The 15,227-nt window shown below is 31.3% G+C and overlaps 1 protein-coding gene across 6 annotated transcripts in view; it reads left to right on the top strand.

The window, feature by feature from the left end:
- NAALADL2 (N-acetylated alpha-linked acidic dipeptidase like 2) overlaps positions 1 to 15,227 on the top strand; it is a 1,156,801-nt gene that overhangs the window by 772,286 nt on the left and 369,288 nt on the right. For all 6 annotated transcript variants that reach the window (XM_066347123.1, XM_066347120.1, XM_066347117.1 and 3 more), the window contains 3 exons: positions 998 to 1,090; positions 4,245 to 4,450; positions 8,169 to 8,288. In XM_066347123.1, coding sequence (XP_066203220.1) covers positions 998 to 1,090; positions 4,245 to 4,450; positions 8,169 to 8,288 — 419 coding nt within the window. The remainder of the gene's footprint in view (positions 1 to 997; positions 1,091 to 4,244; positions 4,451 to 8,168; positions 8,289 to 15,227) is intronic.

Genomic DNA, 15,227 nt, shown 5'->3' with positions numbered 1-15,227 from the left:
ACCAAATTTTTGAATATCAAGCATGAACAGAAGTATTCAATGAGGCAGAGCAGTTGATGAAGATTTAAAACGGGTCCCCAAACTACGGCCCGCGGGCCACATGCAGCCCCCTGAGGCCATTTATCCAGCCCCCGGCCGCACACCCGGAAGGGCACCTCTTTCATTGGTGGTCACTGAGAGAAGCATAGTTCCCATTGAAATACTGGTCAGTTTGTTGATTTAAATTTACTTGTTCTCTATTTTAAATATTATATTCATTCCCATTTTGTTTTTTTACTTTAAAATAAGATATGTGTAGTGTGCATAGGGATTTGTTCATAGTTTTTTTATAGTCTGGCCCTCCAATGGTCTGAGGGACAGTGAACTGGCCCCCTGTGTAAAAAGTTTGGGGACCCCTGATTTAAAATATAGGAGAGAGACCTACAAACACTGATGGAAATGAAGTATCCAATATTTGAAAATATGTATAGCTTTAAGAATCTTTATCCTTTTAGTTTGGATAATGCTTTACAGTTTTCAAAGTGATAATGTAGCAATGAATCATACAGGAAGGTTTAAATGATCGTCCTACGTGTTCTTCTTTTTCTGATGTTAGAAAAGAACTCAAAATTCCTTGGAAATCATTTTATCTAATATATATTTTTTCTTTAGTTAAAAATAGTATAAGTAGCCCACATCTCCCCAAGGTCATTTGCTGTGTGATCTCATGTTGAACCCCATTGTATCTCTAAATGTGAAGTTTAGAATTGCCTATTTATAGCTCTGCAGTTCTATAAACTAGCAATTGTATCTTAGTCATCATCGCATAGCAAGCACCAAAAATAGAGTCTACACAAAGTACTCAATAAATATTCATCATAAAAGTGTAACTTTGGTTCTCTATAAAAATTTAGTTGTTCAGAATTATTTTGTTAATGAAATTGGTAAAATAATTTTGAATGGTTTAAGAAAAGATAGAAATATACAGAAACAAGCATCTTTAAAATTTTTTTTTCAGAAAAAAGAATTGTCAACATGCAAATTCAGACAGTCACAAAATTAAAAACACTTACTAATGTTGTTGGATATTTAAAAGGCTTGACTTCTCCAGGTAAGTATGATAAAGAATTTATAATCTACACTTTAAACAAAATATCACAAAGAATTGCTCTATAAAAATTTAATAACATAGTTAAATATCCTACTTTACATGGAACCAGAAATTTATACTACTCTAAGAGAGGTCAATAGGAAACCAATAAGTAGGCCTTTATTCTTTTTCTTACCATATATATCTCTTCAAAAATAAATCATAGTATAGAATGTAAGGAGGAAATCAAAACATAGAAAACAGTTTAAATTTGTTGATCTGGCATGTGTCTGGTGAAGAAAAGCTATAAAAGCCAATTTTTTCTTTTTCTTTTATTCACTATAACACCATTGAAGGCATTTTCATATAAAAAAAACTTTTTTAAAAATTAAGTATTTCTATTTTAATGGTCTGTTATTTTTTAAAAATAAGTTCTTTGTCTTCCAATATAGCTGTCAGTGTTAATCTATGTCCTGTCTTTTACCCTTTGTCCACTGAATATTCTGCCTAATGTTCGCATGGCTTTAGGTTTTGAAGGTGCTTATAAAAATGATCACCTAATTAAATTTTAAATAATTTAAATTTTGTTAGAGGATGCCGATTGAATCTTGAGATGACGTTATAAAGGCTAGAAAAGTAAAAATCACTGACATATATTAAAAGTCAATAGCAACATTTCCAAATACATTGTGAGGTTGAATCACATGTTACTGTCTTTCTTGTTATCCAGTAGAGAAAACAAGAATCTTTTGTGTATCCTCATGACACTTCTATTAATTTGGTTGGAACATTTAATCAAGTTGTCCTTGGACAATTATTCTTCTCTCTGGCTTTAGTCAAATTGACCCTATCATTTCTAACCCAGAGATTTCTGAGCTCAAGTTTTATATCCCCATTTCTTGCCAGCAAACTCTTACAAAATTAATGGGAGGTATGTAATCTCATTGATATCTTTACACTAGCAGTGTTGAACAACCTCCACTCAGAACACAACATATGAGTAAATTTGAAAATTGTTACCATTGCATTAAAATAAGTTTCTATTGTAAGCATCTCTAATTGAAGTACTAGAAATACAGTGATTGGTAAAAGTAGGTTTACTGTTTTTAGTACACAAACACAGAGTCAATAAAGCTATTGTAACAATCATAGCCTGCATATCTTTTTCCATACAAAGACTGTGAATTTACTTTTGCCTATCCCTCTATTTATCAACATTATTGTATTTTCAAGTTATTATTGAAAAACCAAATTATACAATATTATATTATCTTTAGGGTAAATTCTCAATTGAATTTCAATAAGGGAAATTCAATTGAGAAAAAAAATTGAATCAATGTACCAGTAGTTTTCAGTGCATATAAGCAAAACTTCTCAAATATTGTTTATTTAAATTCTACACAAAAAATATCACATAATTTTAGTGACTGAAATTAGATATAATCATCAGTCAATATTAAGATTTTTAGACATTTATTTTGAATAAAGACAATTCCAAACAAAACACACACACACATCTGGGAAATGAGGAATACATTTTCAAAGTTTCAACATTTACAGGCACATTATATATATCATTAATTAAATTTGGATGAAATGTTGGCAGATCAAAGTTGTTGCTGGTCCAATAACAGTGTGCAGTGTGGAAAACTAAAATAGCTTCACATAATGATGTTTTCCATGAGGAAACCATGAGTTGATACCGTGAGTCAACTTGTGATTAATATATTCCACACATAATGTAGATCTTATTATGTGTCAGGCACTGTTCAAAGTACTTTATAATTAGTAACTCACTTAAAACTCAGAATAACTAAATGCTGTATGTATTATTTTTCCCCATTTTATAGTTTAAAAAAAATGAAGACAGAGAAAGGTTAAAAAAGCTTTCCAAGGTCACACAACTAGTAAATTGTATAGCCTGGGTTCAAATCTATGTAGGTAGGCTTCAGTGTCTGCACACTCAAGCATCAAGCTATGAGACATCTCCTAATGAAGTAATACTCAATGAAAAAATTGTATACACACATGCACAGAGCCACTAAGCAAATAAATTAAGCTCTAGTACCAATAACACTCACTGACAAATTAGAGGAAATTCTAGAGGTATTTTTTTAGCCTATCTTATTCATAATATTAGTAACATACATGGAATAGTCACATTGTTGTTTCATTGAAACCTATTTAATTGTGAATCTAATAGATTTTATATGATTATATTAAATAAAATACAGAAAAAGGAAATTTTTTTTTTTTGTATTTTTCTGAAGTTGGAAATAGGAAGGCATCATCAGACAGACTCCTGCATGCATCCGACCAGGATCCACCTGGCATGCCCACCAGGGGGTGATGCTCTGCCCATCTGGGGCGTTGCTCTGTTGCAACCAGAGTCATTCTAGCACCTGAGGCAGAGGCCATAGAGCCATCCTCAGCGCCCGGGCCAACTTTGCTCCAATGGAACCTTGGCTGCAGGAGGGGAAGAGAGAGACAGAGAGGAAGGAGAGGGGGAGGGGTGGAGAAGCAGATGAGCATTTCTCCTGTGTGCCCTGGCCAGGAATCGAACCCAGGACTCCTGCATGCCAGGCCGACGCTCTACCACTGAGCCAACTGGCCAGGGCAATTTTACAGTAATTGGATGCCTTTTGATGTTGATTTTTCAGTCTTCAGAGAAAGAAGAGAGGCTAAAACTATAGTTGGAAATTATAATTTATTCCCTAAATACTTCATTTATTGCAAATTCCATACATGACTACCACATCTTTAATTTTTACAGCTACCAAATAACTGTTCCCTCAATGTATTAACAGTTCATTAATATTTACTGAGCATACACACATTGTTTACAGGCCACTTCCCACTATGATTCTGGGAAAATGTTAGATAAAGTTTTTATTGTAGCATATTTGTATACCTCATTAATTAATATGCATGTTGCAGAGGACAGTAATATGGATCTAAGCTTTGGATTCATAATTGGATTTAGCAGCTGCCTCTGCTTTGATATACACAGATGTGTGAATCAAGACAGTGGGTGGAAAATGTAAAGTAGTTTTAATTATTAGAATAATTTTGCATAATTGTTTCTCAGTTGTGCAATAGGATTATTTAAATGTCATTAAATTTATTGTTAAGGTTTTATTTTGTTTCAATGGCTCTTGTTTCTTTCTATTTCCAGACCGGTATATCATAGTTGGCAGCCGACATCATACTGCACCCAGTTATAGTGGACAAGAATGGGCCAGTAGCACTGCCGTAATCACGGCTTTTATTCAGGCCTTGATGTTAAGAGTTAAGAGAGGGTGGAGACCAGACCGCAGTATTGCTTTCTGTTCCTGGGGAGGAACAGTTTTTGGCAATATTGGCTCGTATGAATGGGGAGAGGTAAATGTACATTCATTGGTATTCTCTCTCTCTCTCTTTCTCTTTCTATCTTTCTCTAACTCTCTTTCTCTCCAACTACAGTAGACAAAGTAAAATGGTCAAAGCCAAGGACAAGAATGTGCATCTCAACCAGGATGTCTTTCTTATCTGTTACGTTGCTGATAAGAATGAAGGAGAATTGGAGTTATACCACCATAAATTGTGTGTGATCTGCCACTCATTTATTCTTGTTGTTTCCAAATCTACAAACTTGAATATCCCACAATAGTGTTAACTTGGTTATTGTGTTATCTCCTTAGACAGTGTGACAGACACGGGACAGGAAATGATAAGGTCTTACCCACCATTTTGTTTGTTTTTAAAACTTTCTAACAATTATCTGGAATTAGGAAACAATCTCCTACATTAAATGTTTAGAACCTTAGCATTATAACTTAGCATGCAATTTAGAGACTGGACTTAGAATAGTGGGTATTTTAAGTCTTTTTTCCCCTCCTTCCACTCCTTCTTCCTTCTACTCTTGCACACCTATCTTCCTTTTCCTCCGTAACTATCTACATAAATACCTACCTACCTTACAGGTCTCTGTCCAAATGAGTGGGTCACAGAAAAAAACTGGATTACTTAGTTTCAAATGCTTCTATATCTGTATCTCACAGATACACTGTTTTAATGGAATATGACAGTTGATAATTAGATTGATATCATATTAACAAAAATGAAAATATTGTGAAACTCTTATATAGTCTATTTACTTTTTATATTTTTCTGATTAAAAAAAGGAAGAGGTGCAATGGAAACAATGTAGGAAATAAAACCTATGCAGTTTTAGGTAGGAAAGTAAAACCATTTAAGTTTATTCACTACCTCAGCTTTGGAGAAAAAGATTCTAAATATCTAACGGGAAATTCTTGTTTCATTTTTTTTAAACTTAAACCCTCAAAACTAAATAAATAAATCAAATGTCTATTGAATATCAAAGAAAATATCAAAACTGTAGAGAAAAGAAAAAAAGTGTGTCTTTAACTTAAAGGAAAGAAAAGTCTTAAAGTTGAGATAAAATTACAGTGTAAAATGTATTGAGATTCCCACATTATATACTAGAATGCTTTTCCACATGTAAATTAATAGAATGAATGCTTGTTCTATATTAAAAAAAAGTAATTCAAGTGAATCATTTCCTTTACTGAAGGAACCTATTTTTTAGTAAGATGGGAAATGTAACATCTAAAACAATCTCCCAAACTTCTATTCCTAATTCTTTGATTAAAGTTATAAAAAAAAGTTAAGAAAACCCCAACGATTTTGGTCCTATATTTGTGATTTATGCTGACTTTAATAATTCAGAATATATCAGAAAGAAAAGAATGTTTTTTAGTTTCTGTTATAATTAGGCACATTTTAAGATACTGTCTTAAAGATTCTTTTTCAATTCCAAAAATGTTTTCTACTATATTATATAGCCTTCTTGATAACTCTCTAATAACTTTCAAAATAAATTTATGTTAATCCTAAAGTAATATGCATATTTCTAAACTGTGTTCTGAAAACATTTTTTTTAACTTAAGCACTCAAAAATATCTAACATTATTAGCTTTTAACTTAAATATCTTGAACTCCTATACAAGGGGAAGTGTATTGCAAAAAGTTCTGAATTTATATGAGCATCATACAGTGCAGCCTTTGAGTTGAATCATTCTTGTAGCCTTGGGTGAATGTGAGCAATTATATTTTTTAATTAAGTAGGTATTTTGTTAATAAAATGCAAATTTCATTTATGTTTTATACAATCTGTTGTACCTTTTTGTGATTTAATATTTTCTCAATCAACAGATACTAAAATTATAATTACAGTAATGTAGGAGTCCATAAGAAACTTTATGCTGGAAAAGGCTCTTCCTATTTAAAAAGATTAAGAACTTGTATCCTAGAAATTTATGTATGTATGCATATTTGACAACTAATTATGCAGTTAGTCATTTTCTGGCCTGTTTACATGACTCTTTGGGCAAAGATATATGAATAAATAAAAGATGAATAACATATAGGTTTGATTATTAGCTTTTAAAATATACTATTTGAGTTACAATATCTCAAAAAATTATTTCAATACAATTTATGAAATCATTTTGTAACTATCTAGTTGAAGAATTTAGAAAACTATTAGTTTTCTGTTCTGTTCACTTTTATCAAATCTACTCTTAAAAAAATGGAACATTTTCTTTTAGACTGAAACCAATTTATGCTCTAACTGTATTTCCTCATGAAGGTAAATGAGGAAAAATTAGTTGACATGTCATATTGTACTATTTAATCTTGTTTACACAGGAACCCCTTGAAAGCACAGATATAATTAAAAATATTTTAAAATTTTGGTCAAAAAATTTAAAAATGAATTTTATAATGATAGAGTAGATAGAGAATTGACTCAATACTGATCTTGATTATTGGGAAGAATAATAACATTTTATTAAATTGATTCTTCAGAAAGTATCTGTGAAGGATCTTCATTTTTCACAGGCTATTATAGACATACTACAAAATTCAGAGTCAAACAAGTCTAAGTTAAAATCCTCTCTACCACAAAACGTGGCCTTAGGCAAGAATTACTTCCCCAAGACCTGATTTTTCAAATGAGTACAATAATGGTCATATCTCAAGGGTCCCTTGAGAATTAAATGGACTTATATATATATATGCAATGTCTATGTGCTAGTATATAAAGAGAAGCTGCTTTCTTATAGTGCTTTTATAATACTGGACTTAAAAAAATACTATTATGTGTAAAGCAGAGCACTTGAGTTTAAAGTTTATCATTTCTTTTTTTAAAATACTTACTAATTTTAAGTAAATTGTCTTTTCACCTCTCTTGCAGAGGCATAGCTGAATTTTCAACATAAAATAAGAGTAGCATTGAATTCCTAGGTATTGCAAAGCCTTGCAATTTCAGCTGATAGTGTCAGAAGAAGAAATATATGTTCCTAAGACAAGAAGTAATATGATTATAGGAAATTTCTATAGAACTGCCACCAAGGTAATTACTCATTAAATATTTGTTCAAGAAAAAGAGAAAAATATCACAGGGACTTCTTAGTAACGGTATATTATTAATATGATCATTGGTCTTCAATTTTGAGGGGTAAAGTTCAATAGAGAAGTGAAAAAACTATTCTATTGAATCATTTTATGCTACTAATGTGTGTAAAATGTATCAGGTTTTATTTCAAGTAATATGTTCAGGGACACAATTGTATTATGCTCCATTTTGCTCAGAATAAAGAACTGCTTTGTGCAAAAAGTAGCTCATTGCTTAAAAGAGTTGGTTTCTTAATCACTGAAGTAGTTTTCCCTTGTCTGTTCTGTCATTCAAAGACTATAAAATTAAGTGCCATCACTAGACCAAATATTCCATTCTGTACTTTGGAGGTGAATCTCATATTTTAACCATTTAACCTCTTAAAATTTAACTTCATTCAAGAGCATGCTTTAAAATATTTTATCAAAAAGTTATTTTTAACTGCTCATCGTATTTATTTAATATTCTTTTATGATATTGTATGCTCTTAATAAATCATATGGATTTTTAAAAGTACTTGTACAATGTAATAATTTTAAGTGGAAATGTTTATTATTCAATATGTAACTGATTAAATAGAATCTTTTATTTTTATCAATATTAAAGATAGATTTTTTTTTGTTTTTTGTTTTTTTATTTCAGGATTTTAAGAAGGTTCTGCAGAGAAATGTTGTGGCTTATGTTAGTCTCCATAGTCCTATAATGGGCAACTCAACTCTGTATTCTGTAGCTTCACCATCTCTTCAGCAACTAGTAGCAGAGGTAAGGTGAACCACTTCATTATAAAATGATTAGGCAGCCTGACCTGTGGTAGCTCAGTGAACAAAGCATCGACCTGGAAATGCTGAGGTTGCCGGTTCAAAACCCTGGGCTTGCCTGGTCAAGGCACATATGGGAGTTGATGCTTCCAGCTCCTCCCCCCTTCTCTCTTTCTGTGTCTCTCTCCTCTCTCTCCTTCTCTGTCTCTTCTCTCTCTCTCTCTCGTCTCTAAAAATGAATAAATAAATTAAAAAATTAAAAAAGAAAATAATTTAAAATGATTAGGCAACACTTCTATTTACTCTGTAATTTGATATTTCTTTATATTTTCATATGCATAAAACCATGTGTGTTTTAAGGAATGACCTTTGCTGAGTTTTTATCAATATCCCTTCAACTAATTTCTTATTTTCTGAAAATTTTCACTTATTATTCTGCTATAGTTATAGTTATATTTATGAATATAAAGTTCTAGTTATGAATATGAATTTATTTCTTAAAAATTGAATTTAGTTTTCAGTTCCCGATTCTGACAGTTTTCTCATTTTGTCGTCAACTTTGTTACTTTTGGATTTTTTTTCTCCTCATTCATGTTTTGAGAAAAATTTGGGACTTATCCTATGTTTTCAAGTACATTGTAAGCAGGACCTGTGTCTAACTGCAAGAATATGTTGATAACTAAATTCAAGATATTTTTAAAATAATAATTTAAAAAGCATGGAAATAAATAACATGCCTTTTTCTACAAAGTAACCTCAAAAATATCATGTAGTTTAGAATAATGTCTCATTAATTATTTATTTTTTTAATAAATATAGTCACCGCTGGCTTGAAACCCAAGGTTGCTGGCTCGAGCCCCAGGTCACTGGCTTGAGCCCAAGGTCACTGGTTTGAGGAAGAGGTCACTGGCTCAGCAAGGCATATATGAGAAAGCAATGAATGAACAACTAAGGTGCCACAACAAGTTGGTGTTTTTCCTCTCTTTCTCTTCCTATCTGTCTCTGTGTGCCCTACCTCTAGCTAAAAAAAAGAAGAAATAAAATGTAGGCACTTCTCACTTGTTTCAAAGTATTTTGTACAACATTTTATTTTGTTTGTTAGTAGAGTTTAAACTTTTATTTCTACATTCTTTAACTGCAGATAAAAATGCTATGTCATTCCTCAGAATGAAAGCAATCCTACCACCACTGGAAAATGGTTTCTTCCCAACCCCTAAGACAAGGTAGTGGTGTGTATTAGCAATGACCTTTTTATGCCCACAAAGTTTCCAATAAGTATCACAGAAACTGAATTATAAAAAAAAAGAACAGTGCTTTGGCTTAGCCATACTTTTTTATTGAAATTTAATACAAACTAACATTTTATGACTTTTATAAAGTATTTTCTAGTTTAATTGCTTTTATTAGCATTTCCATGTGTAGTATAATAAAGAATACATTGTAAAAGGTGAAATGGATAAATATGTACATTTAAAATAAATTAAACCCAATATGCATACCCTAAATTATATTCAGATCTGTAAGTAAATTTCTTTTTTTTTCTGGGTACTACTTTGAATTCTCTGACTTTCTTACCTGCCTGGGAAAAAACTCAAAAGAGGAAAATCATAGCAGATTGGGAAGTTAACATATTTCTGAATAAGTAGGTGATCAAAAAGAAGAAAGTATAAGCTCAAGTATCCAGATATTTGGAGAAATTAATTTAAGAATTAATTATTTTCCTTCTCATATATTATAGTTTTCCTATTTTGAAATTTTTGGGATATGTAATCATTGAAAATTATAGGTTATTAGAAATAATAAACTTTTAATGAGTATCATGTCTCTAGAAATACATACCTGTGGAAATTTCATGTTTATAGAAATATCTGAGTATATAATTCCTTTTATAATGTCTTTGTACATTTTATAACACAGCATTGTAAAATATTAGTATCTAAATATAATTAATATCTAAAAGTACAGCAGGGTTTCTCAGTGATAAATAGTGATATATCAGAGATACCTCTTTATTTGTGAGGTGACTCTTGTTCTATAATTGAAAATGTTACATACTAATCTAAAAATGAACTGAAATATGTATTGAAAAGAAATTTCTTTTAGTTGAGATTGTATCTATTTATGTGTGTATTCATAGGACAATTTAGAAGTAGAAGATTATCATAAATTCAAACAAATGAAAAATTGCATATGCAATTTTGAAACATGGGGATTATTTATTTTATACTTTAAAATTTATATATATATATAATTTATAGTACCTTTGCATAAAAAAACTTTAAATCACATATTTATTTTCTTTAAAATATATCACATTCAACTATATAAAGATTAAGAGAACTGAAAGAAAGAAAAAACAACAGTGATTTACATGAACTCATTAAGGTAATTTACCACCAGTGGCATTAAAGGAAAGATTTAAAATGTTTCTTTAAAAATATAACTTAGCTTGACCAGGAGGTGGTACAGTGGGTAGAGAGTCAACCTGGGATACTGAGGACTCCACGTTCGAAACCCTTGGTTGCTGGCTTGAGCGTGGTCTCACCAGCTTGACTGAAGGGTCCCTGGCTTGACCATGGGATCATAAACATGACCCATGGTCACTGGCTTGAGCAAGGGGTCACTGGCTTGGCTAAAGTCACTAGTCAAGGCATCTAAAAGAAAGCAATCAATGAACAACTAAGGTACTACAACTATGAGTTGATGCTTCTCACATCTCTCCCTTCCTGTCTGTCTGTTCCTTCTTGTCCCTCTCTCGCTAAAAAATATATACATAACTTAATTGTAATATTAGAACATGTATAACTTCACTTACAGAAATAAATGTTAACAGTCTTTATTATCTTTATATATTATTAATTTATTTAGATTCTGTTATCCTTTACAAATCACTTGTGATAATTCAGGAAAATAAAAAAAATTTCAAAATTATTTTTCTACATTGAACAATATTTTCTATAAAGAAGCATGCTGACTAAATTGTAGATGACATAAAGCTATACAGAATATTAGCTACTCTTGGATAGAAGTACAGATTTCAGAATATCTTGATAATTTTATGTGGTAAAATTAAACATGAATCTTTATAGAATTAATATACAGTTCTTTATTTATTAAAAAACCTGGACACATATAGGATATTTTAATGTATTACAAGATTGATAGAAAACAAAAAAGTAGAATGGTTGCCCTAAATCAAACACAAGTTTAAACTTCATTATATGTGTGTTATCCCAATCAAAGATGATTATCTACCGTACATGGCCATCACATCTTGGAATGGTATTCTTTTCATTAAGTTAGATGCATTGAATAAATTCAGATAAAACTTACAAAGTAAAATTTTCCCTTGTTAAGTGTAAGGAATTTTGACAAACATATACAATCTTATGTAAACACCATCCGAGTCAAAACATACAACATTTCCATCACCACCAAACTTCCCATCATGCTCTTCTACATTCAGTCTGCTATATTCATGTCTAGTTCCTGGAAAAGACTGATTTGATTTTGCCCTTATAACTTGATCTTTCAAAATATCATTAAAAGAAATCATGCAGTATGTAGCCCTTTGTGTGTGACTTCATTTACTAAACATAATGGTTTTTAAGAGTGACTCATGATGTTACACATTTCAGCATTTCTACATCTTCAAGACCACTAAGAAACAGTCAGTTGTGATTGGGATGACTCTAATATTTTTGAAGCTGTTCTTCTGTTTTGATATTCTAACTTTGATTTTGAAATAGAGAGAAATTAAAAACAAATTAAATCATTGACATTAAGAAAAGACACCATTTCTCTGAAGTTAGTCCATTAAATTTGAACTAAATCATCCTGAATGAGAGGATGGAATCTTTTAAATGTTTGGAAATGTTTAATTAAATAGAATGAACTGTTAGTGATTATAGGATTTTTTTTAAATTTTGTGAAGAAGCAATAGTGAAAAGTGATGGTTACCAATTTGGGTAATAGAAACATGAGAGTTCATTGTTCTCTCTCTTTGGGGGGATTTATTTGAAAATTTTCATTATAACTTTAAAAAGTGATTAAAAACTTTATTATTATTATTATTATTATTATTGGTTAAAACACTGATAGCTAATAAAATGGTTTGTTTTCTGAAAGTAGCAATGATGTACCAATTGTTATTTACTATTTAGAGGTAAATAAAGGCCAATAATCAAGGCTTTTTGTGGTTGATATTATCCTGGTACTTTTGTTACTATTTTGAATGTGCTTATTCGTCTTTCTTTATGCTACCGACTTTTCTTAAGAAAAAAAAAGGTGACTTAAAATTAGCTTTTAAGTTTTAGAATAAAATATCTTAAGTATTAATATTAGTAAAAAATCCACAAATATTTAAGAAATAAATATATATATTTCATATTCTAAATTACTTCTCTGTGACTCATTAATATTTTACTTAATATTTATATGCTACTAATAAAATACAGTGAAATAACTTTAAAATTTGTGTCATAATGGTAATGCTAATATGTCTATTATAGGTGAAAAAAGTACGTCAATTATACATAAAAAGTATTTTTGACAAAAACCAGTAAAATGTTTAAAAATTCAGTGACTATCTACATGGTACCATAAGAAATCCAGATTTGAATTTTCTAATTTTTCTTTGTAGTTGGTGGTCATTTAAAATTGGATGATGTTTTTCTAGGGTTTAGCTATAATGAATATAATGATTATTTTTATTCTTCTGCATTGGTAGAATAGATGAATTAATTTTTCTTGGGTATTTATCTAAATATATAATTGCTAGGTCTCAGGGTAGGCGTATGTTTAACTTCAGTAGATATTGCAAAAGAGTTTTCCAAAGTACTTGTACAAATTACACTACTAATATATAAAAGTTCTATTTACTGCCTATTACCAACAGTTGGTATGACCATTCTTATAGATACATGCTGGTATCGTAATTTCTCTGATGATTAATAATATTGAGTATCCTTTTTTCATATACATAAACTCATTGGCTATTGGTGTGTCTTCCTCTGTGAAGGCTTATTCAAGTCTTTTGCCTATTTTTAAAAGAGAGTTGATCATGTTTTTCTTATCAGTTTGTAAGAGTTCTTTATATATTCTCTATACAAGTCTTTTGTTTGTTACACATTGTGAATTCATCTCCTAGGGTGTGGCTTGACTTTTTACTCTCTTACTGGTAGCAACACTTCCTTTAATTATTAATGTTTCTTATGGAAGTCTTCTAACATCATTTTTGTTTCAGTATATTATTACACAAAACATGTTGAACTTTATTTAGTATTGATTTTAAGGGACACATTATTCTTTCTAACTCACAAACATTTGAGTAGTCACTACATATATTTATATATATAGAATGCTTTCCATTCTGCTGCTAACTATGACATGTTATCTAAAGATAAATGGTATACTCAGGTTCTCTAAATGAGTAGGGAATAAAAATTCTTGTAAATGAACAAAAGACTATCTTGAAAATAATTGTTGAGCCCTGGTTGTTTGACTCAGTGATAGAGTGTTGGCTCAGTGTATAGATGTCCTGGGTTCGATTCCCACTTAGGGCACACAGGAGAAGCGACCATCTGCTTCTCCATCCGTCCCTCTTTCCCTTCTCTCTCTATCTCTTCTCTTCTCATCACGCAGCCATGGCTCTGTTGGAACAAGTGGGCCCAGGGGGCTGAGGATGGCTCTATAGCCTTGCCTCAGGCACTAAAATAGCTTAGTTGCTGAGCAATGGAATAATGGCCTCAATTGGGCAGAGCATCACCCCAGTAGAGGGCTTGCTGAGTGGATCCCAGTTAGGCCACATGTGGGAGTCTGTCACTCTGCCTTTCTGCTTCTCATTTAAGAAAAAAAAAGAAAATTTTTACCCTGGCCTGTGGCTCGGTAGATAGAGTGCTGGCCTAGTGTATGGATGTCCTAGGTTTGATTCCCAGTCAGAGCACACAGGAGATCATCTGCTTCTCCCTCCCTCTCTCCATCTTCTCTCCCACTTCCTCTCCTGCAGCCAGGGGCTCAATTGGCTAGAATATGGTCCCAGGTAATGAGGGTAGCTTGGCTGGACTGAGCATGTCAGCCTCAGGTGCTAAAAATAGCTTAATAGTTGAGCATTGGCTCAAGACAAGGGTTGTTGGGTAGATCCCAGTTAGGGTGCATGCAGGAGTCTGCTTCACTCTCTCTCCTTCTCTCACTTAAAAATAAATAAATAAATAAATAAATAAATAAATAAATAAATAAAATAGTTTTCATTGGCTTTGTACAATAAAGGATATACGGATCAGTGCCCTCTTAGTTAATAATACACAACTGCCTTCATTCAATATAAGTTATGAAATTAATGGTAAAATAAGATTTATCCCAAATAATAATTTTAAACATTTAGATGCAATACAAGCACATACATCTCTCTCTGTATATTGTTGTTCCACCTTTATTTTTTGAAATTATCTTTCGTAGATCAGAGACTGTATTGATTTTTGCCTTTAGAAAAACAGAATTTGATCATCCATATATTAGTCAGTGCTCTGTACACCTCAAGTAAATAGTGATGATTTTCTAAAAGGTTATTTTAGAGAAGCCTGAAGCATTGGTACATATGAAAGTAGTCAATCTGACCATAATCTTCTTAAATGTTGCTTTTGGAGCACTTGCCAAAAGCTGGAAAACGTGATCAAAACCAAACAATGTCATCAATAGTATAAAATGTCCACAAGATAAATAGTAAAGTTTCTTTTTAAGTTTAAAAGTGTAGCAAAGTTATATTTGTTTTATAAGGAGTTTTAATTCTTTTATATATATATATAGCAAAGATTGCCCATTAAAAAACACTGTAAATATATCTGACTTCAATTCCATGAATTAGACTATTCATCACATAATCCTACTATAATATCACTTCTTTGTGAATACTCCATCTGTTGCAGAGCTCTGTTATGTAATAAAT

Source organism: Saccopteryx leptura, chromosome 8, assembly GCF_036850995.1.
Source record: "Saccopteryx leptura isolate mSacLep1 chromosome 8, mSacLep1_pri_phased_curated, whole genome shotgun sequence".
NCBI classification, from domain to species: Eukaryota; Metazoa; Chordata; class Mammalia; order Chiroptera; family Emballonuridae; genus Saccopteryx; species Saccopteryx leptura.
Note: the sequence above shows the minus strand (reverse complement) of the source record. Positions and strands in the feature narration are given on the sequence as shown.